This window comes from Anopheles funestus, chromosome 3RL (genome assembly GCF_943734845.2).
Source record: "Anopheles funestus chromosome 3RL, idAnoFuneDA-416_04, whole genome shotgun sequence".
Classification (NCBI taxonomy): Eukaryota; Metazoa; Arthropoda; class Insecta; order Diptera; family Culicidae; genus Anopheles; species Anopheles funestus.
In genome coordinates this window covers 46,189,169-46,212,765 of record NC_064599.1, presented here as the reverse complement: position 1 = coordinate 46,212,765, position 23,597 = coordinate 46,189,169, and the positions used below count along the sequence as shown (strand labels likewise).

Genomic DNA, 23,597 nt, shown 5'->3' with positions numbered 1-23,597 from the left:
GGTATAAATAGTCATAATAGCATACACGGTTAGTTAATCCTTCCTAATCGGCCCTAGTTCATACAAGATTCGATCTATGTCCTTTAGTGTATTGGAGACGACGAGCCCACGAGATACAGAGACTGCTGACTTACTTTGACCTATTGATTTTCCCGTATCCCGTATATTCTGTCCTAAGCAAATGGGTTCGGTTCAAACAGAACGGAAAATGGAAGGTGTTATGGGACCGGTATTTGCAGTACTAAGATATTGACAAATACGTTGGTCTCTAAAATTGAAGTTATACAAAAACTCTGTTTTAAGATTACTACAATCTTATGAAAAGTTGTTTTTTTATCTGTATTGAAGGATAACTTTTTAAAGTTATTTTAATGTTTACATTTTTGTGCCAATTCTACAGGCTTTTGGTTATTACATTTTCTATATTATAAAAGATAATCATGATTTAAATTTTCAAATGGGTAGAAACGTGATATCTTACATTTTTTTTAATTCTTTTCAAAAATAGTACCATAGTACAACAGTTAGAAGGAATGGATGGCAATACGGTCCACCCGTTCTTTCTGAACATAACCAAAACGCTGAACGATTGATGATGCCGACTTATCTATATCGAAACAACAGATAAAAATGTCTCAAAACTGACAGAGAAGGTTCTGAATGGTTCGTCCTTAGAACAAATTCAAGTCTTATAAAGAAGGAGAAACTGTTGCAAAATTCAAGAATGTGTGACTTTTTGTACAAATGTGTTAGTTTGGAGGTATATGCATGGTGTGTTTCTACTATGAAGTTTACCCCTTTTTTAAGTTGAGACGGATAAAGAGTGCTCTCGGAAAACGGAGCGAGAGATAAAAGGATAATGCTGGACGAGAGAAAATATTGCGTAAATATTGCGTCAGTATACTACTAGAACTAGAAGAGCGAGTAGGCGAAATTCCACGAGGCCACAAGCAAACAGTAACATTATTGATAATATACTGCAGAGAAGCAATAGTATCGTGTATTAACGTTTTATTTATCGCGTATTGTAATGGTCCCGTATTGTATTGGAGTGTGATCATGCAATGTGTCGAGTAGAATAGTGTCGAAATACGGAAGTTATGTAAAGGTGCAGGTCACTTTAATCGTGGTGCCGCAGTGTTTGAATATTGAATCGGTCAATAATTTTGACTCAACTTTCGTGTATGAGTTCATAGGCTGTGGGTGAAAATATACTGCAGAAATTTCGTCCTGTTAAAAACCATCATTCGACATACGAATGCTGGTGGAACTTTCGATAAGCTCTGATGCATCTCCCGACTAATGCTGTTTTCATTGGCTTACGTTGTTTCCCGTCCCGGAACAGTATCGAATCGTACGATGAAAATTGCATTAATGTACCGGTGTTCCTGGAGTTTTAGTTCGTTTTTCACCACTTTTCCTCGTGCTGCGGCACAGTGGGCCAACGGTGTAGTAAAAATGTCAAAGTAAAGCAAAAATACAGTTATAAAAGCTCTGCGATTTAAAACAATATACCAAGATAAAAAGTGGCCGCCAGACTCAAAATTTCTACAAAAATCAAAACTCAGTGGAAATATGTTTTACGCTAAGTAATGTTGAAATTTTCATCATCAGATACATTATTGGTGTTTTTTGTTGCACTCTATTCGTATACGAATTAACTAACGGTAAGGGTGAGAAATATTAACAAATTCCTGAATTTTAAAGTTTAAAAAAAACCAATTCAAACAACTCAAAAAACAAAATATGATCAGACATGTAATCAAAACCAAGTATATTACATATAGTAAAGGTAAACAAAGATTTGCAAAATACATAGGTCGTTGCAATACTTTCACAAATTATAGTTTTGTTGTTTAATGAACATAATGTTTTTTGCATGAACTGCTTTCTTGTTTGTTTTTTCATGACTTCTTTTGCAATCACTTCGATCGATGCAATCGATATCTATTTGAGGCTAACATTTTTCTTAAAGCAAGTCGTATCGATTTGTTTGTCAGGCCAACATGAACATGGTTCATCTCATTGATTGATCAATGAAAATACTTTGTTACAATTTAATATTCATACGCTGCAGGACGAAAATATCATGTTAAATCATCAGTGTTAAATGTACTCAGAAACTTCTTGTTTCTTTCTGACTTATGGCCAAAATTTAAAATATAGTTGATTTTCGCGGTTATTACAATAGATTGACATATTCTTTTTCAAATAATAATTCATATTTATTACAGTTATGCTATTCAGCATAATCCCTCGGCAAGTGACTCGTTTTCAGGTTTATATTTAGAATTGAATCATTACTAGGAGTAATAGCCGAAAAACAGCTATGTATACTTAGTAAAGAGATTTTTGGCAAAATGGGGAAAAAAACATAATTTGTTTGGTTTGTGAACAATCTAAAACAATCATACTAGGTGGAATTGTTAAGAGAGGTCTGAATTGGTCGCGACTTTGTACGATAATCGACCATTGTTCTTGTTGGATTTCCAGGCGAAAAGTGTATATCTGAGCGGCGAGCAGCGCAAGAGAAAAATCCTTAGTTTGGAGCGAATTTACTCTTCAATTACGTTTGGAAAAGCCGAACACGAACCGAAAGAGAAAAATGACAGCGCTCTCTCGCTTTATATCCGTGCCGTGAGGAGCAAAACATGAGAGAATATTGAAGGGGGGAAACGAATAAGCATACATGAACGAGAAAGCGCTGCATCGGAATCATATGTTTCTTTCCTTCTTGAGGACATCTGCACTATGGGCATGGTTTGCAGCTGGTCAAACTGGTCACGAATGAAATGGAAGCTGCGATAGCTAGCGAGCGACGATGTTTTTTCTCATTCTGGCATAACGAATGTTTTAAAGGAGAGACAGGGAAACAGGACAGAGAAAAGAAGAGAGAGAGAGAGAGAGAAACCAACGTACCCGACCGGAACCCGACCTGTCGCGGTGATGTTGCTTGCGTATGAAATGCGTTTGGCGCAAGAATTTCGTTCACTTCGTCGTTCTGAGAAGACCTGTCGCACCGCGTATCGCTGCGTATCGAATCCGATTGGCGCAAGAATTTTATCCTGCGCGGTCTACGTAAGCGTTAACGAAGGTTTCTATAGTAACATGAACGATAAGATAGTTGCCAAAGTGTTTTGTAAACTTTTCAAACAGTGAGCTGAAAAGTTTTGCTTATTGAGTGAAAGTGAAATTTTACATAAACTCGTGCTGCCGCCGTCGTGTGCCGACGTTTAAGAACCAAGTAGGCCATCGAGAGGTTTCCTTGTGAGTGTTGAGCAGGAAAAAATCAATTTTTGTGCTAGTTGTCACACTGGGTATCGACATTTTCTGCTATGTGCAGACACATTAAACGTATAAGTAATACACCGCAAAATACCGCTGGTTCAGGCTAAACGTTGAAGCCTTTGATAGCATCGATTGGGAGACGCTTTGCATGTTAATTATATAAGCAGATTTGCATGATACCGGACAGGCTTTTCCAAAATTTAGATCGCCAACGTTCCAATGCCGGGAAGGCTATTGTGCTTGTGATGTGAAGAGGATTCTCGTGCTTAAAACGTATGCCGTTTTCTAAAGTCTAGCTATAGGACGGTGAAAAATATCTCTTGTCAGTCTTCTTACTACAGCGAGTTGCACATTTAATGCATCTTAGAAGGTTCCAGCTTAGTGTAGAACAGTGTTTACAATCGCAATAAAGTGGGTAGTGTTTTAGTGTTATAAATTCAAGTATTGTAGTAGTTTTAAATTTAAAAAAATACGAAATTCATTCATTGTGAGCAAATGGTCAGAAATAAGTGTTGTTATAAGTTTAATAGTGCAAAGAAATTAAAGGACTCTTTGTAGACATTTTTGTTTGGAACGATTGGGTAAAACAATAATTTTTGCTCATTCAGAATGTGAACTAGCTGATATATTCCATTTTGTGATACGACGTAAGTGTGTGTGTGTGTGTGTGTGGGAATCTTTTGAAAATGTACATTAAGAAGGAACATTACAATTTTTATCAGCTGTTTTGGAAAAGTAATAGAATTTTGTGCATTGCCGTAGCGAATTAAACGTAATAAGACGTTACCTTTGAAATATCGTATGTTGTGAAGAAACTCAACCGGCGTTTGAGAATGAAAATGAAAAGGAACAAAAAAAATAACCCAAAACTGGTTTTTGTAGGTATGAAAATTCAGAACTCAGAAACTAAACCTGCACGTACCTCGAGGCTGATCGTCGAAGGCGCCATTGAAGAGGGTTATTCGTGCAAATTATCCAACGGCACCCGTTTGTCCCATACAGCAAACCGCCGCCAAATGCCGAACTAGGTAGGAAGCGGTTTTGACTGCATCGACGTATCGTTAGCGTTTTATGTGTGTATATACATACACGCCAACGGCATAGCAGAGAAGACTGCGGGAAAAATTAGATGAAAAAACTCGAAAAACACACGAAAAGGCTGGCCCGTTCTTTAAATTGTTCGATCGAAGACACGTCCAAGAAGAAAGGCCGAGAAGCAAGTACGCTAATCTTATTTTCGCATGTGTTATTCCGGTTCCGCAGAAGTTCGTTTCTACCAGAGAAGCAGATTTTGCAGCATAAGCATCGAGCCAGTAACATAATCGAGACGCAGAAAAGGACTGCGTAAGAGAGTTTCGAGAGGATAATGAAAATCGATCTAATAATAATCATAAAAAAAAGAAACCCCAGAAGAAATCTACAGTACCGTGCCCAAACCAGCCTGGATAGGATTCGATGTGATTGTTAAAGTGTAGCTGTGTTCGCGTTTAATTAGCTGCTTGTGTGTTCTTTTTTGTTCTTGATTTGTTTGCCCAATGTTGCCATTTCAATCGGTTTCATATCGTCGACGAATAACGAAATGTTTACGGTGGTGAAGTTGTTGAAAGCAATGATTAAATCAATGTGTGTTGTTGTTCCTTGCATTACCGTGCATCAGTGTGCTTCGTGTCATAATATATCGGTGTCTTATTAAAATGTGCGATCAGCGTGTTAAGCGTGTGGTGAGGTGTTGATTGTGTGTGCAGTTTCTGTTTTTTTTTGCTCTGGTCAAGTTAAAAGATTTTCGACGCCGTGGATTACATTAATATCGCAAATCAAAGTTTCGGCAATCGGTTCGGTCGACAGATCGGTTTACATCGCCGTAAACGCGTGGGTCGGTGTTGAATGGTTTTGCATCAATTTATACCGAATTGGTTCGTACGACACGACAGGAGGATAAACGCGCAATACAGAAAGCAATTAATTTCTAACGCACCGTTGAACTGTGATGGTGCTCGACGTGCAGAATTTCTATCGTAAGGAGCCCGACCGGCTGAGGCAGCCGCGATTCGTGTAGCTCTGCCATGACCAAGCAGCTCTGGAACTGCGATACATCCTGGCGATGTGTCCAGGCATTGGCAGTGATCCTGACCATCCTGCTATTGCCCGGTACAGGTAAGTGTGTTGCTACAGCGTTTCCATTTTCTCCTTTAATCCCGGCGATAAATCATTTGTCACCGCAAAGTGACACTGTGCGTTCGTCCAAATGTTGCTAATGAAAATCAAACCACCATGATGCGTGTGATTATTTATATTTGCAGGTGATACTTTTTTTCTCCAAACGAAACCACCCAAACGAGCAATTTATGAACGATAAACAAGACCTTTGGAAAGTTTTTTTTTTCCCCACACATTAGTAACTCACATGGAAAACTGAAGTGTTTCATATACATTCGAACATGACATTCGTCGCTCTACCACTGTTTACCAATGTTCATTAATGACCTTTTTTTGTTAACTCTTTTGCTTGTGGTTCGAAACCATCGTGACGCACGTTTGAAATGTAAATAATTCAAACCCGAAGTCAGGTGTATTTTATATAGACAGCTTTGTAGATTTCACATATGTTGATACATTTACTAAAGGAGTTGACACTAAACTCCAATCTTATAATGTTTTCCACGACTTTGTGTTCTACTAAAAGATGATTGTTGTACCAAGCTTCATAATACATTTCGTAAAGCATTATGCAGTTAGAAATATTTCAAAACCTTATTAAACAATTTTAGACTAAAAAAAAACCCCAAATGTGGGTACGCAGATGCGAAAGGACTTTGGAACGCGTTTTGCGCACAACACTGTGCCAATCCTTACTTATCAAGAGTTCTTCAAAATCCTGCATTGGTTTGCATAAATAGGTTGATGAGCTTTATCATCAATTAAATTTCAATTTTTGCATACGGGCACGGGTTGTGGAAGAACTTCTACCGGGTGGAAGAAGTAGCTCTCCATTCTGTCCACTGTTAAGCTCGAGATATTGAGGCAGTGGCTGGATTCGGGTGGCTACCCAAAACTATTTGGCTTCATTCGGTTTCGGTTACGGTCTGGACTTTGGCGTTTCAGCATTCGGTGCTTGTGCATCGGTCTTTTTTTTTTTAGTCAAAATACCTTGTGCCAGCAGTATTTGTGGCAGCACAGCAACATCGAACCGTGCTGTAGCATGGAACTAACAGCACGCGAACGTATCATTCATGAACAACCTTGGATATGTATGGGTTATATTTTTTTCTTTTTCAACTTTTTTTTTGCTTGAAATGTGACCACGTGTTTGCGAAGGAAATCGAATCGCAACATGCTATGAGTCAAGCAAAAACGAGGGTACGGAACATAAAATCGAGCATGAAACATAACCAGAGCATAATATTGGACTGAAGCGAGACAGGAAATGCTGCCAGCACAGAAACACCGGGAGAGGATATGAAATACGAGAAACGAAAACGGCAGCTATGCTGAAAGAGCGTACGTTTGGATTTTCTCGGCTTTAAATTTTCGCGACATCTACCTAAAATTCTTCCGACTCGACTCGCGCATTGAAACCACCACACGAAACATGGTGGCTCGCCTTGGCTGGAATAAAAGGAAACCAGAGCCATCCGCCTATAAGGAAGTGACTGACAATATGAACATTATATGAAGATGAGACTGGAGGGAAACAAAAAAAAACGAAGGGACGGTGGAGAAGAACACTGAATGGCGAAGACCAGAACACGTGATGTGATGCGCTTTTTCTTCCAGCCGTATCTCTTCGCACCGTTTCTGATGCTTTTGGGCACTGTACGGGATGGATGCTAGTGGAAGGAATTTGCAGCAGGGCACGACCGCAAAACGTAAAGAAATCGAAAGAATTCGTCCTAAGAACGTTGTACGAAATCGGAAACAGTGCAAAACGGAGGAATTTCATCAGCGCTTGAATAAATAAACGAAGAAAGAACGGCAAGGGAAAATTATATATGCGTTGTCTGTCTAAATCAGTTGTCTTCGTAGCACTAGCAGGACGTATACTTAGAGCTACACATAAATGAGCTCAAACCGAATACAAACGCGGCAGTTTTCTCTTCCATAATATCCATAATATGATTTCTACAACGAACGCACAAAACTACGTGCGGTTTTCGAAAACGGGATAGTGAAATATAAGGCAGAAGAAAAAAAAACCTGCCGTTTCCTACATCGGCAAGTTCTCCCTTCCAATTTAAAATAATCACATCACTGGCACTATAATACAGCCGACAAACAACTCGATCCGGAAGCGGAACATCTCGACGAAAGCACTGCAAAAGGAGCCTTTCACACACACTTCCATACAGGAACTCATGTGTTTCAGCATTTGCGATGGGGGGCTGAATGTATGTACCACCACACCTGTCGATGCTGACGCTAAAGGCCGATAGATATTGCACATGTACAAGGAAGGCACCTTCCAAGGCTCGCGTTGTGTCTAACCTGGTTCCTGTGCCCGACGAGACCGACAGACACAAGCTTACGATTGAAGGGTCTTCCCGTGTGTCTTGTTTTTGATACTTTATCTCCCCCTCTCCCGCAGCATAAACGACATTGAGTAATACTTCTAATTGATTTTTTATTGTATTCCTGTGTCGCGTTTCCTGCAGGACCAAACATCCAGCTCTAAGGGTTATTTGTGAGGGCATATCGTAACGTACGTGGCGTGGGTGCTCGTTATTGAACACCCTTTTCTGCACCATGGTAGCGGAACCTTGCGTTGCTCGGGTTATTGTTATGAGGAACGGTTAGTTATTCTATCTTGTTTAGTTTTATCAATAAATGCTGCGCTTTATAAAAACATAAAATACTAATCATGTTGGTATCGATTTGACATTTTTGTATGTTACCAAATTGATCGTTGATTTTGGTCTACGTTCTGAGGTCATCCATTATGGACCTTGTTACACCGTCAGTATAGTTCATTGCTTCTTCATTTTTGCTCAGCTATACAAAGGTAAATGATATCGGATTGTCAAACTGCATCATCCAACTTAGTTGTGGTGTTTTTAAGTATCCGGTACGATCCGAAATTCTAACTAGACATTTGAAGATATGTTTCCCAAAAGTTAAAAACAATTCAAATAATAGTTTCACAACGTTAAAATGTTCTTCAAATGATTGATCCAATTGAATGATCGCAGATGTACTGTTCGCAAAAGAAACGTTGAAGAAACATTTTTTTTATCTTCTTTGGTTTAACGACCTCATATAACGTCTACTGCAGCTGCCCGATGCCGATGTAGTAAGATAGATAGTCATTGCTACGACAAGTCGGCTTATATGAGAAACCATCATTGTATGCGACAAAACAGCACTATTCGGTCATTTGTCATTTTTCTTTTGCTTTAGACACTACAACCTCAGGAGGCCTAGGCTTTACTAGCTTTATTTGCCAGTAGTTAGACTCATAGCCAGTCCACCGTACGTAGGAATGGTCCAGATAAGATTTGACACCGATCCTACTGTGTGAAGATCAACGCGCACAAATGTCATTTGGCCGATTTATTAACTCTCTGAGTACAGCTGGCCAAGCCTTTCTGGCGTGATTTAAAAAAAAAAGCTCAGCAACTGGCTTGATAGAGTCTACTTAGCTTTCTAGACTATAAGGCGTCTTCTACTCCTTTTTAGCGTAAAAACCATTAGATAATACCGAATGGCTTACCATGTGGACAAATAGTCAGTATTTGTGACATATCAAGATAGTAAGCCCACCATGTGCAGGATGATGGCCACTACGTCCCGAAGCGAACATATGTGACCGAATGAAATAAAAATCGATTTTGCCTCGTTTTATTTCTTTAACAATAATAGATCAGGTATTTCTAATATCGTGTCATCGGAGATATCATTACCAGGATTGTAATAAATCTCTCACATTTAAACGTTCAAATCTAACGATAATTAACCCCGAACTAAGAACAAGAGCTTGCGTAGTGAGACGCAAGATTCAATATACCAAATAATGGTAAACACGGATTTTATGACTGATTGAAAAACACTGGATGATGAAAGTTTCATATTTATAACCACAATCACTATGTGAGATTATAATAAATTAGTCTGAAAAAAATGCAATTAACTGTGTACCGTGTAGACTAGAATACATCGGTTCCAATTAATGTCTCGAATACTGCCATTGATCATTTCTCTCCAACAGTCGCTGAACTTTTTTGCGATGTTGAAGCTGATGAAAAGGGGTGTTGAGTGTAAAAATTGTCGAAGCGCGATACAGTTTTTTTTTCTATGGCGCCAGACGTAAGCGTGGTGCGTTTGTGCCACCAATGAATATTTGAAAGATAATTTTGAATCATGTAGAAAAGCCGAATCTATCTCCCACATCGAAGTGCTAGACCGGCAAAAGTGATGACAGTCGCGTTAAAACGATGAAACATTTGAACCGTTTTCTGAGTGTGAAAAAAATTGTTTTCGATGAAAGTATCGAACGCGTTTAAAACCAAACGATTGAATTTGGTAGAGAGTGAAAAATAAAGGGAACAAATTTATCAGAAAGTAACTAAAAATTTACATTTGTTTTGCTTTGTTTCACAGCAAGCAGTAGTGCGCCACTAGTCGATCGTCCTTCAAGCGGGGATTGATTTATCGGACACCAATTATGGTGCTGAAAGGTATATTGTGTGCATTTTCAACATGACGATTATGATCAACAAGAAAATCATTGAATCTTCTCCCTGCGGTCAATGGATCAAAACCGTTTGATATTTTCACACATATCGTTAGCAGAAGCTTATGAATATTCGATTGTTGGCGGGATTGATTTGAATCGTTTGTCGTGCATCGTATCAAAACAGGCCGGCTCATCAAAAAGTATCTCATCAGACGAGAGTCGGTGCGCTGTAGTGAAGCAGGGGAGTAGGATGGTTGTGTTACCACCGATTGGTCAAAAATCATTGGTGCTTTAGTATGCTAATCGGTTGAGATGTTATCTCCGCCTTTTGATTTCATACCAGTGATCGCTAACGCAGCCGCTTAATAGCTTCTTCTAAAGCTACTCTCATTCACCCGCAACCTAAGACATTTATTCCATGCATTATCCAATCGTGGCAAGTTTACGTATCATTGCTGTTAAGCTATCTAGACCGGTTCCGTTGACTAGAACAAGTGTTCAACTCTTCTTTTTTTCTGTGTTCGATCTATCTGCTGCTTTGCTTTGAGTGTCGAATGAACGTGACAGCAGTCCTGCGTGTCTTTCGAATAACGTATTTATAGCACGTGAATTTGTCAACATAATGGAACATAATAACATGGAAAGGTAAACACTTTCTTAAACCTTTAGTTCATTTTCATTCATAAATACGTTTAGATAAAGTTCGTTAGTTCTAATAGTGTTGCCGTAAATCATTCCCGTTATTCACTCTCGATATTAGCAGCATCTTTATTCATATTCTCCCCTCTTTTATTTGTTGTTCGAAATTTCCATCCCTCCGTGAAAATAAATCCATCCCATTAGAGCAATCGATTTGTAGCAGGAAGGCAATACATTTAAAACAGTATAAATGTTGCTACTATACGAAACGTACACAGCAATTATCGATTATTATTCTTTAGCTAATATGAAATAATCATAAAAGAATATTACTACATGTATCTTTTTTGTTCGCTCCTTCATTATAAATGATTATTTAATAACAAATATTTAAATGAAATAACTGTGTATGTTACGTTTTACTATTGATTTTGAAAACATTTTTATGATACATCATCATCCAAAAACAAAAAATAACACTTACCCATACTTATCTCTAAGTGATACCTCTTCGGTTCGTACAGAAAGACACAAAAGTGACTTCAGCAAGAAAGGAAGGACTATTTAAATAACAGAATTCTTCAATACAAGGCTTCGTCTAGCTTGTTCGAGGAGAAATCGAATAACACTTATCACGCACGTGATTTACCATACGGTTTGAAAAAAAAACCAGAGTAGCACAACGTACGAATTCTACAGGAATCGATATCGATGTTTTATGATACCTTGTTTTGTTTTTGGGAAATACACATGTACATATATGTGGTTGGAGGGGGGCGGTTCGTGTGAAACTTTCAGATAAGGAGGAACTCAATATTTTAAATAATTTATTAGTGAACGAGAATATTTCTATAAGATTATATGTTAAGTGAATAGCTTTCGGTATAGCGATTTTCAAAACACTGTACGGAGAATCGTGAGTTCGGGGTTAAAACATATCAATGTTTGCATTAATCTTTGTGATGTAACTTCAAATGGTCTAAACAACTAATGAATATTGAGTTGAATTTTTTTGACAGATTTTCCAGCAATCTGAATGCCTGAAAAAATCAATTATCAACTCTAACATGTCAACTGTATAGCTTTTCCTTTCATACGGCTTTGTTCTATAATTTTTAATGTAACTTTGTTGGAAGAGAAGTTTTACGTTCCATTGAATCGAAAACATTATAAACTAAACTTAAACCTGAAACAGAGCAGTCATTTACAAACCTTCAAGCAATTGGAGTGGCAGTCTACGGACGATAGCGGTTTGGTTAATTGAAAAACAAAAAAATAATGAAAGCTGCACCAAGTGGGGATCCATTTTTGTGGGTTGACTGTTTTATTCAACCGTCTGGGCGATACGAAGCTTTTTGAAAGCGCTGCTGTTACATAGCGCAGGCTGCTTATCTCTAGACGAGTGAACGAATAGTCAGAAAGACGTTAACGTGGTGAGATGCGTCGTTGTGGTTTCACTAATCCTGTTCGATGCTATTTCGTTGAGGAAGGTTTTGAAACTGGCCGAATATTTAAATAATGTGTTTCGGGTAAAATCGGATCACCTTAAAACGTATTCGCAGAAGGTACCAGGGCGTGGAAAGAGAACGAAAGATAATGTTAAAAAAATAACAGGAAGAGCAACAAATTTAATTATCCCATATTCTTCCCTTGGAGTTTACTGTTTTTTGTTTTGCTTTATATCTTGTCACACAACGTCCAGATTGAGGACGATTTATTGTGCTCAGTATATAAAGTCGACATTGAATGAACCGTTTTCTTGTATTTTTTGTTTGTTCGTTGTTTCCCTTTCCTGTGCGTGTAGGGTGGCATACGGGAAATAATTCTACAAATGTGTGTATTAACTAGTATGTAAATATCCCTCACCCTAAACAACCCACAATTTTCCAACATTCGTGTGTTTCTGTATTTGAGGAATTCCATTGCCCAAAAACAAAAGTAACGCATAAGCTCAACGTGATCTAAATTGGAAGATCTCATCGATGAATTTCACAAGTATGTAAATGAGGCATCCCACCCAACCAGCGGTTGAATGAACATGTAAAGGTTTGTTCAGTTATTGACCAGTTGGGATGAAACGTTGTAGTAGATGATTGTGCCTTGGCGTTCTATGGAACACGCCATTTTAATGTCAACCACCAGATGGCGTTATGTTGTGAAATTCAAATACAATTTTATGAACTTACTACGGCGTTCCCGCATACAATGCTAAACCACATGCTACGTGGGTATACCCGATGGGTATAGCCGATGAGAGATTACAGTGCTAAAATATGAATCAAATTGATATGCACAATCAGCTAAACTGATAGTTAATAGTTAATAAGCAAACATGTACAAATGTAGAAAACGTACATTAAATATATTCGTTAAGTATCTTACGGGGTCGGGCTTAAATGTTTATGCATCTAAACATGATGGTATTTCATAAAGTTGTTTCAGACATAATGCATATGTGCCTGAACAACAAAAACTTATCAATCAGCAGTATCTGTTTTACTTTTTTCTATTTTCGCCCAACAGCTCAGATTTTGTGCAAGCCAGTGCGAAGCGGAAGGAAATGCTAACAAAGTTCATTCGAATTCATTAAGGAAAAATGTTGTCATCATAATGTGACAGTAAAAATCGCAGAACAAAACCCAAAGCGGTGGTCTCATTTTTAGTCTCTTAGCAAAAGTTTTCAGTTGGTTACTGAGCAAAAAGTTGCACACCGTTGCATAAATCAATCGTGGAGTGGAAATTAAACGATAGGCTCTTTTAACGATCAGATATTGTATGCAAATAAGTAACGTTTATCTTTATTCAACGTTACCATGCATCGCGCACATGATGGAAAATAGAAGGCGCCAAAAAAAAAAATTAACCAATCGATTGCACTTTTGTGTTTCATTTATGCAGACACAAAATATAAGCAGATTATTAGCGTGCGCACAATGGACGATTGAAAAATAATATGAGCTATAAATTTGTATCTTTACATTTTTTCTAAATGTAATATTTTCGATTAATATTTTGAATTATTTGCAACATTAACAAAATTATGTTTATCATAAGTAAAAGCTTTAGGTCAATAACAACATATGTTAAGATCCTCCTTATTCATGGGATATGAATATCACAAACATATGTTTGTTAGCATTTCATTCCGATATGGATGTTCGATATGATAGATTTGTTATCGATAATAATCGATATATAAGCATTATATTGCAATTGAATTTTCAATCAACGGAATCTCTTCGATCTGATTGTTTTAAAGTCAAATGTACAATAGTACAATTGATTCTTAAATAAATATGAAACGGGCATCTATTGAGCGAACAAGGTACTTGTCAGGTGCAAATTATATCATTTCAGAAAAAAGAAATATCAGAATTAAGTTACGATGGGTAACTAGCCCTTGAAACGTGGACCAGAACTATATTGTGCATGGCCTACATAATGACACTGCCATATCACGCTGAAAGTTTTACGCCTATGCGGCTCTATTCATCGGAAGCCTTAGCCGACACCTACCGAACCAAAGCACCTTTATCTTTAGCTCTCTTTGACCGGTTTGAAACGAATAGTAAAATCTCCGACGGAAGCATAAATTCTTCCTCATTAATAAAGCGAGCTTTAAAATTCGTGCATCGTTTCAGGTTCTGCTTTGCTCTTCTGTTCGTTGCTTTGATGCGACTTTGTTGGTGGCCTTGGGTAGCATTTGATTTTCTAGTCAAAATTTCCAATGCCACGGATTCAAGTTGTTGCAATATGTTTTTTTGCACAAAATTTCTCTCCTGAATGAGAATAGTGTGCAAAATTGATTTTCCTTTTGAATATATAACAAAACAAACGCTGCACAACATTAGCTATGTTAAGAGTCTACTGTATTTAGTTTTAAAGTTTATTTTACTTTGATTGTGTTATGGATAAAATACCAGAAATAGCTATGTTCACACAAGAGAGCAAACAACTGAGTTTAAGTTTATTAAAATGTATTCGAAAGTAGATTATGATCAAGAGGACATCAAATTAGTTGGAATACGAGCGTAGTACGATATAATAAAGTTTGAAGACAACACAATAATGAAAGAAGTAACAAACACAAAGAATGTTTATATGAATATCATATCAATTTAGATGTGTTTTTATTCATTGATGTTATTGATCAATGATATTTCAATAATTTACACATTTTCAATTTATTGATATAGCGACCTAAGTCAATATGGCCACTATTGCACAAAGCGCATAGACATTCTGAGTATTTTCTTTAAAGCTACAACTTGCATCTTGCCATTTCCTCGATTGTAGCCCCTGCAGGATTTCTAATAGGATCTTTCAATATTTGTTATGCAAATGATTTAGGAGGCACATGGATCTATGAAGTGTAAGTTGTCTCGATTTTCAAAGCCTTTGTTGAGTGTACTTTCCTTTCCCATTGGCACATGCACAATTAATGTGCGTTCTTTGCACAAATAATGCCAGCCCCTGCTGACAGCATTGTGCCATTTGACAAATTTCTCTATTTCTCTTAATGTTGAGGAAAGGTGATTCAGGCAAACAATGACATTCATCGATTGTGTTTTTCAATGGGCGTATATGATTGCCAAGTCAAGCCTCGTCAACTTAATTTAAACCCTACAGTTTGCTAGCGCAAACAAGTGGAGAGAGAAAGATACTTCTTATACAGAATGATTGATGTGGTTATTTTATATGACAGCACATATGCGTTCGCGACAAGCGTCTTCGCAAATGCTTCGATTGGTCATTTGTACCACATCACAGGGATGCTAGCGTTGGCAAAGGAAAACCAGAGTACGGTCTACCTTACCCATTCCAGGCGGCCACAGATTCGTCAATGGTCGATGTTCGCAAGTAAACGGTTGGAAAGAACATGTAAGAGCTAAGGACGACTCTTGGGTGATTTGTTAGTCTCATAGACTACGGGTGGATCGCCGTGTCAAGATGTATCTTGTAACACACTATGCCGTGTTGTGGTCAACTATGAAGTGGTTGGAGATTTTTTTTTATAACGACTTCGTTGGCATTTCTCTTGGTATTGAATTTTTACTGCTTCTTGAGAAGTGTGCTCAAAAACTTGTTGTGTGCAAAAAAAAACTTCATCTTTTGCATATCTAATCTTGGGCCACATGAGTAATTGCTGCATATTATGGATGGAATTTAGCGCCCGTAAACATTTTCAAAGAAGTTTAACTTTCGTTGTACGATGACATCCCGGGAAAATGATCACTTTCTCCAATAGGAAGTCAACAAAGGTTTTGTGTTTATTTTTCGTTCCGCACCTTTTGCTCATTTTCATTCAAGTTACCATTGGTACAACAAAGTGTATATCAAATGCATCGTGTAGTTTTTGTTAAAGCAGAATTTCAAACGACAATGTTTTAAGCTTTGTCAAAGTATCAGTATTTGCAATATTTGACTATTACTAGCCAGATTATGTTTATGTGAATTGTATTTAAACATGAGTAATAAAGTTCAGAAATATTAACCGATTGATAATACGAATCGTACGTAAGGTAAAATTGATAATTAATTTGCATATAAACAAAATTTAAAACATTATTGCATTACCCATTCTTAAGGGTTCATTACGATTGCTAATTACGCAAATTGAAAAATCTACGATTTGTGATGGCTAATTGCAAAATAATGACACAACATGACAGTACACTGATGACAGCTATCTCATTGCACTAATCGATATATAATTGATTTATGTCGTCTTTGCGTTAAGACACATGTGCACCGAAACATAAACCCGCTGGTACTACAGTGCCATGGTGGAATAGTTAAACAGGTTACTTTGCCTTCACTTTACATTTTTATGCTACATTTACAGGTGTTACCATTATATTATCAATTGCTAGCTCTAATTAATCAATGAATTAGTATGCTAAATTTTAAATTCATTTCAATAACTTTTTAACGTGTAAACAGTGAGTGGGCAAGTGTAGGTTTATCAATTGTATAAGTTAAGTCAATTAATTACTAATTCACATCTTTTTTTAAATCAACTTTAAAAAACGCCAAGATAATCTTCGGTTGTACCATTACCTACAATCGAATATACGAAGTCAAATGTATTTTTTATAATGTGAAAGTTATGTTTGTTGCGTAATCGTTAAATATTCCCAAAAGTTCCAACACCGTTGGGGTCATACTGTATTACCAATGGGTTTGTTTAACAAGGTCTGCTGCGGAGGATTAGCACCATCTTAGGCACGATAATATCCGTAGGTCACGTGATGTCTGGTTATAAATTTGTCCACGCCACAGAAATCAACTGATAAAACTAGTAAGAGCAATTTCTCATACCATGTCTGCCATACCATTTCTGTCAGAACAAAGCATGGCATATAACGTTGGTTTCGTTTGTTTGCTAAATGTTTTAATTCTCTTACTCCGTATCAAATCTGTAGGACGTTATCTTTATTCTGCAAAGAACGAACATATGTTGCCTTTGGGAGAAAGTTTAGCCAGACATGATCATTTAACGGGGAAAGGAAATTGTATGTGTGCTGTCGGTCACATTTTAGGGGAAAGCCAATTTTGGGAGCGTAACAGGTACGATTGTGTGCTGCTCTGAATGAGTCTCCAGAGGCTCATCGATATTCCCTAGAATAAATTCCCGTATCGAGTATCAATGAACACAGGTACCGTTTCTGTTTACGAGACGATGAATAAAATTTAATTAAGAGAATTAATCAATATCAATAAATCTTATTTTTTATTGATTGACTTCGGCTCTTAATAGTTTGGCTCATGCCCGGATGTACGATGAATATTCCCTATGGGGTTAGAGCCGAAACAATATCAACGTGTGGAGTGTAATAATAAGCGTATCAACATTGTATAGTGTGAATTTACGAGTTTTGAAAGCGGGTGACATTTGTCGTCATGCATAGTTTCGATATGTAGTTCTATCTGTTTTTATTAATTTCTTTTTATTTCAAACGGTTACGCTATGTGAATATAAGTGAATATTCGACAATATAAAATTTCTGCTGCGACTAAATATTATACATCACATAGGGGCGGTCAGGTGCTATTATTGGTAACGGCGCTGGTCTTACACACGACAGGACTAGTAGAAAATCTTATTCGGACCGCATCCTCTGTAACAAAAAATAATATCTGGCTACGTGGTAAAATTAAGTCTAGTAAACCATTTATGGCAGGCATGACCAGCATTACGATTCATATTGAGCCATATTGCGACCATCTTTTCCAGTTACAGCGCTACAACTTCTCAGGAGCTTTAAAAAAGAATAATTGGCAGATGTATTGGCTTATTATTAGTAAGCCAATAACCGGTTTGAGGATACTAAAGCCTTTATCATTGTCTCTCGCTGAACAGGTGGTTTAAGCTAGTCCCAGGATGGAATAAAGGTGAACCATTATCCGAAGTGAAGTGTTGAGTAAAACATCAAACAAACGTTTGATCAAAACAGATCAAGTAAAAGAGCGAAAAACACCAGATTATGATAATCTTCAAAACGGCAAGCAAGCTTAAGACCTCCTTTAATCTCGTTGAGCGCATTTTTAATATGGAGATCAAATTCCCGTTCGGTAGTTCGTTAGGCTATTGTTCAGTTTTGTGAGGGGAAAAATTATATGACCTGTGTTTATGGCGTTTATCGCTTAATTGGTGAGTGAAGATTTTAGCCGATATTAAACATTACCGTGAATCTACCTGGATGTAATGGGATATCGTAAAACCCATTTACGATACTTAAACGGATGAGTGTGAAAGCAAGAGTTGTAAACTAACCACATTAAGGCCACCTCTAAATAAACAGATTCATTCAGCAGGAAACAGAAGTGAGCCGATTTTTCGACAATTATTTTCACAGACATTTCGCAGGACTTGCCGCTAGGCCATATTTAAATCAGTCACCAAAAACAATGAATATTCATGTGTTTAAAACGTATGCATAAAACACACAAAGACAAAGCGTTAACTGGGAGGTTTTGGTTAAACTTGGGTGGGAGCAGGAAAAAAAATCCACGAGCATTAATTAGCTGGAATTTGGGGTTTTTAAAGTTACAATTCAGAAGAAGAAGTAGTGGTAGAGTTTTATCTAACATGCTGTTCCTTCGGCAAAATAAACAATATCAGTAAAATGAGTTTCTTTCATACACTTCTATATTTCGTATTTGATGGTATTTAAACCAACACCCGATACACTGGCCAACATTTAAGTACTCTATTGAACTGGATTATGATTAAGTCTACGTTGTTTTAAATAAAAGTTGTTCGACCTACTAACATACGGTGCAATGAACAAGACATATAAACTAAATGTCATTAGCGATTGCGAAACTGCATGCTTATAAAGATTGTGAAACATAGGTGCGTGGATATATTTCTTCAAGTTAAATAAAATAGGCATCCAGCTTAATACTGCGATAATTATGGTATCATAAATCAGAATCTTAGCTTCTTAGAGTCTCTGGTTTTGTTAAGCTCCTCATAAACTAGTAAGAATGGGTGGATAAAAGAAGCAATAGGAAAACGTATAAAAGAAAGCGAAAGAGGTGAAGTTTGAGAAAGATATTGATGCGAGGAAAACGTGATTGTCTTCGTTGTTTGCTTTGCTAAAAGGCTCAACGATGCTGGATACTTTTTTTGTTATCGATTGTGTGTTGTTTTACGTGAAACCCTGAAACTGAGCAAGGCATGTCATCAGCATCAGATTGCTTCTGAAGGTAGAAAAAGCAAGATTTTTGTCCACCAAATTAAATGGTAAAGCAGCAGCAAACCAAAAAAAACAATCTGATGAAGATGGTCTGCATCGGGACGATCGCACTCAGCAGTGCGAGAGTCTTGATCTTTTGTCAGGTTTTTGTGCCCTTTTTTACATAAGTTAACGGTGCGTCAGGCTGTCGAATGGAATCCGGACGAATCCTTATCTCTACTGCCGTCGAGCTGTTATTTTATGGCGCTATACTACGCTGTCGGTGACTTGTGAGAATAAATGTTGGTGGTGGACCAAGCGGAAACGACAACAAATAACTAAGTGGTAAACTATCTAAACCGCAACGACATGACGAGCCACGGACTGTGGCCCGAGATCTGCTTTGGCAGCTAGATCGGTGTTGCTTGCCTGAATTTTGGTATCCTGTAAAGCGATGTTCGATCCACGGTTGTGGAAATGGAAAGAAATATGATATGATCACGAATTAGCACCCTTGTGCGTCATTTTATGTGCCGCCCAACAAACGACATAGGAAACTGCCCTTCTTTGCCTTACGCTTGCTTGATCGCTGAGAGACGCTTGTTGATCGTATTTTATAAGCCAATCGAGGACACCTGCTGTGCTTGCTGAAATGCTTAAGCACAGAGTTGAAATATGTTTCTTCATGTTTACATTCAAGTTGCGAATAATGACTTATAATTCATTGAAATACTGAACATTTGTATCATAAATAAGTAGTACGACTGGTTAATCACGTCTCGAAAAATTTAATAGATTTCGCATAACACACGTAATTTACTCTTATGGTGTTATGACCACAAATTTGGTGGCTAGTCTTACATAAAATTCTAGGCAATCAGCCATTTTAGTTCCGTTATTAGTCCACTTTACGACTGGTTTAGTTTATCAATCCATGGAGCAAGATTTCAATTAATGTTTATGTATATACGTAATTGCTGTAATTTAATTTTTTTTTGAGAGATCAAAATTAAAAATCTTTCACCAAGGACTATATCCGAAGGCATGATTTGCAGACTTGAACTGTAACGAAGCTCTTATTTGAGACGGTACTTAAATGCAAACTTTTATAGGACAAGATCGTAATGTCGAGGATAAGGATGTACAGTGTCGTTAAGTCGATACTGGATTTTTTAGTTTCGAGTTTTGTTTTTAAGCCAAATAATATGCTTTGATCGCTTCATTAACCCAGCTCATAATTCAAAGATTATCGTACTTCTCAACTTTTGCATGTCCGTTTTGTAATCTATATGAAATGCAATAGTCTGAACTCGTGAAAAGTAGGAATCGTTAAAAAAAGTAATTCCATAACGTGCTATCGATCGCTGTTGATCCATTTTGATGAGGTTATGTAAACTAGTTGTTTTTTTTTATATAGCTAAACCATAACGCAAGTTAATGATCTTATGCACAGATAGTTACTTTTCCTGGGAGTGTACTATGGTGTAATTCGTTCAAAGTGTTCTTATTTTTTGTTTTAATTGTAGTCTTTCTCTTAACTGTTGCAAACAAGTGCTTGTGTATGTCTGGATAGACAGTCTATATTACAGAGATAATGAATTTGAACATGTTGTGTAGTAGAAATAATCTTCCATCAAAGTTCCATGTGCTAAGAAAAACAAAAGCTTTTTTTTCAAGAACTGTTACATCTTTTTGGATGTTCCTTACGCAAGTTTATTGAATAAGTACATAATTATTCAGTTGTTGATATTAATCTTTTAAATACACTCGATTTCGGCCATTTCTGGCTTACTAGACTTATTTTTACCACGTAGCCGGATAGTCAGTCCTTGCTACGGGGGACGGTCCGGATGGGATTTGAATCCGGTCCTGCCATGTGGACCGGCGCCGTTTATCACATGCACCACCGGGACGCCCGATTATGTGATTAAACTATTCTGACTAATATGTACAAATTGTCTGGAAGATATGTCTGAGAACGTAATTGGTTATGTCATTGTTATGCGAACAACTTGCTTGCAAAAATTCATCCGTATCAAGAGATTAATCGTAAATATGGGAAAAACTGTTATTAACTCAGTCAAACAAAACTCAGATAGTTACAATTTCCAGAAATATGTGGAAACAAAGACGTATTCAACGTAAGTTTGTAAAACAAGAGAAGCACTAATTCATTCAAATCAGCATATAGACGATTGCAGAATCTTCCGTCGAATAATCGTTTTGATACATGGAAAAATAACCCATTTGATAGCAAATATAATCCATGGCTAGACAAGCTTAAAAGCAACTGGAGTCTGAATTAACGTTGCAGAGTTTTTTCTCAATGTAATGGTTATTGTTGCTACGCAGGATAAGGCCTCAAAAGAATAAGCATCATCCACACAGAAACTCATTCGTTGGCGGAAGCTACTGCAAAGTAGCTACATCATGAGGTATCAGTAACGCATACTGGCGCCCCAAGGGCGACCATAAACAGATTTATTGTAGTGTTGGAAGTTTTCTTTTGCCTCTGTTTATTCAACTTTCTCCTATTTCCTGTTTGAATCTCCATTGCATTATTAAATGTTGTGTTTGTAGTGTGACATGAGTAAGCTAAGACTTACCAGGATCTGAAGTTCGATTTTTGCCTTCCATATGAAGCGAACGAAGATAAGATGTGTGGAAATAGATTTGCAAAGAAAGCAAAGGAAAAGAATGCAAATACTTTACAAAAATGTGGTATGGTTGTGTAATTGAGTTCCAGCATTTAATTACATGTTTTGCTTTACCCAAAAACATATCATTTGTTCTTTTCAGCTTTACAATGAGTATAAGCAGTGAAAAAACAATTGAATAAAAACAAAAGTAATATCCAACATTGAACTTCGAAACATACTCTAACACGGGTATAACGCGCTGGTCTATGATTTGTAACTATATGGATAATTTAACTTTTCCATAAACATAGCCATTGCAGGTTTATCTGTAATAATAACTCTAGGAAATATGTATCCCATGTGTTCTTATTGTTTGTGGCAAAAGTTTTTCTGACCAGACATATCATCAACATGTCTGCAAAACACGAGAAACATCGCGGTTGTACAACAACACTATCCGAGCATTATGAGAACGACATAAATCATAACAATAAAATCACGGAAGTGAAATGAGCTTGGGAAGGATACGTGTTTTGGCGAGACCGTTAACGACGTCGGTGGCGTCATTGCCGTTTTGTCTCTGAATCCTCAAGACGTTGAGCCTACTACATTCTTGCATCCACTAGCAAAATATTATCTGTTATTGGAAAACGCTTGTTGCACATTCCTGCTACTTGGTTACTGAAAAGTGTACATGTAATTCGATTTTGTTTCATTGCAACTCACAAGTGGCGTATGAACGTAATCAAATCCTCTTTATTACTCATATTTTCAAAACGAACAGGTAGATTCTTACATAAAGCCAAATTGGCCATACTTTAATGTTTTGTAAGCTTCAGTAGAACGACCAGGCGCTCTGCCAATTGCTAAAAAAAAAAGTTAGTATACAACCGCATGTAGCTACAATCGGTGTGTGACAGATTTAATTGATTTATTAAGAATGTCGAGAAGATTCGCCCTCGAAAGTGAAATATTTTATTCCTTTTTGTTGCTTTGCTCTACATACATATTTGAATGCGTGTGTCCAATTCGCTGTGCTGTTACACTGGTTCAATTATTTCATAATGCTTGTATCATGTCGACGCAAGCATTTATCTCATGTACCGTTACAAGGCTAGGGATGAAAGGGTGACAGGTAATAAATACAGCAATTTATTAAACCTCAAAACGATTGTACAAGATGAGTACAGTATGACCTTTAAATCATCTTCCGTAACTTTAATTTGTTGATATGATCGTTAAATGTACCACCCACATTGCTTTCTACAACAACATATCTTCCTCGTTATTTTCATCATGCAGATACACTTTGACAAATCTTGTCGAGTATTGCAGTTCTCACGTAATGATGTGTTTAGTTTTATAATTTCGACACCCATGTGTCCAGTCGTTTTTTTTTGTTTTAAAAATTCCAACAACCAAAAACCAATCGTTAAGTCACTAATGAATGGAATTACTAATGCTATATGATTTAACATTTTTCTGTAATTACTTATCATTTTCTTTTTATAATTCATTATGTTTTCAACTAACTTTTCTACGCTTGGTTTTTTTTCATTACAGGTGGTGCGCTGGATCCCGGCATCGATTTACTAGACGCATTAAATCTACACTCAAACTTGTCCCAATACCCAGGGGTAACGATTACACCATCCAGAGTTTTTCATTTGTCAGGTAAGA

General features: G+C 37.1%; 1 protein-coding gene across 17 annotated transcripts in view; it reads left to right on the top strand.

The window, feature by feature from the left end:
* Positions 1–384: 384 nt before the first annotated feature.
* The window catches only part of LOC125769137 (protein kinase C-binding protein NELL2-like), a 46,876-nt gene continuing 23,663 nt past the window's right edge, over positions 385–23,597 (top strand). For 3 of the 17 annotated variants that reach the window (XM_049437651.1, XM_049437649.1, XM_049437650.1), the window contains exons 1-2: positions 1,161–5,442; positions 23,481–23,591. In XM_049437651.1, the coding sequence (XP_049293608.1) occupies positions 5,352–5,442; positions 23,481–23,591 (202 nt within the window). In that variant the 5' untranslated portion in view covers positions 1,161–5,351. The other 14 variants (XM_049437642.1, XM_049437644.1, XM_049437645.1 and 11 more) reach the window with 12 other exon arrangements.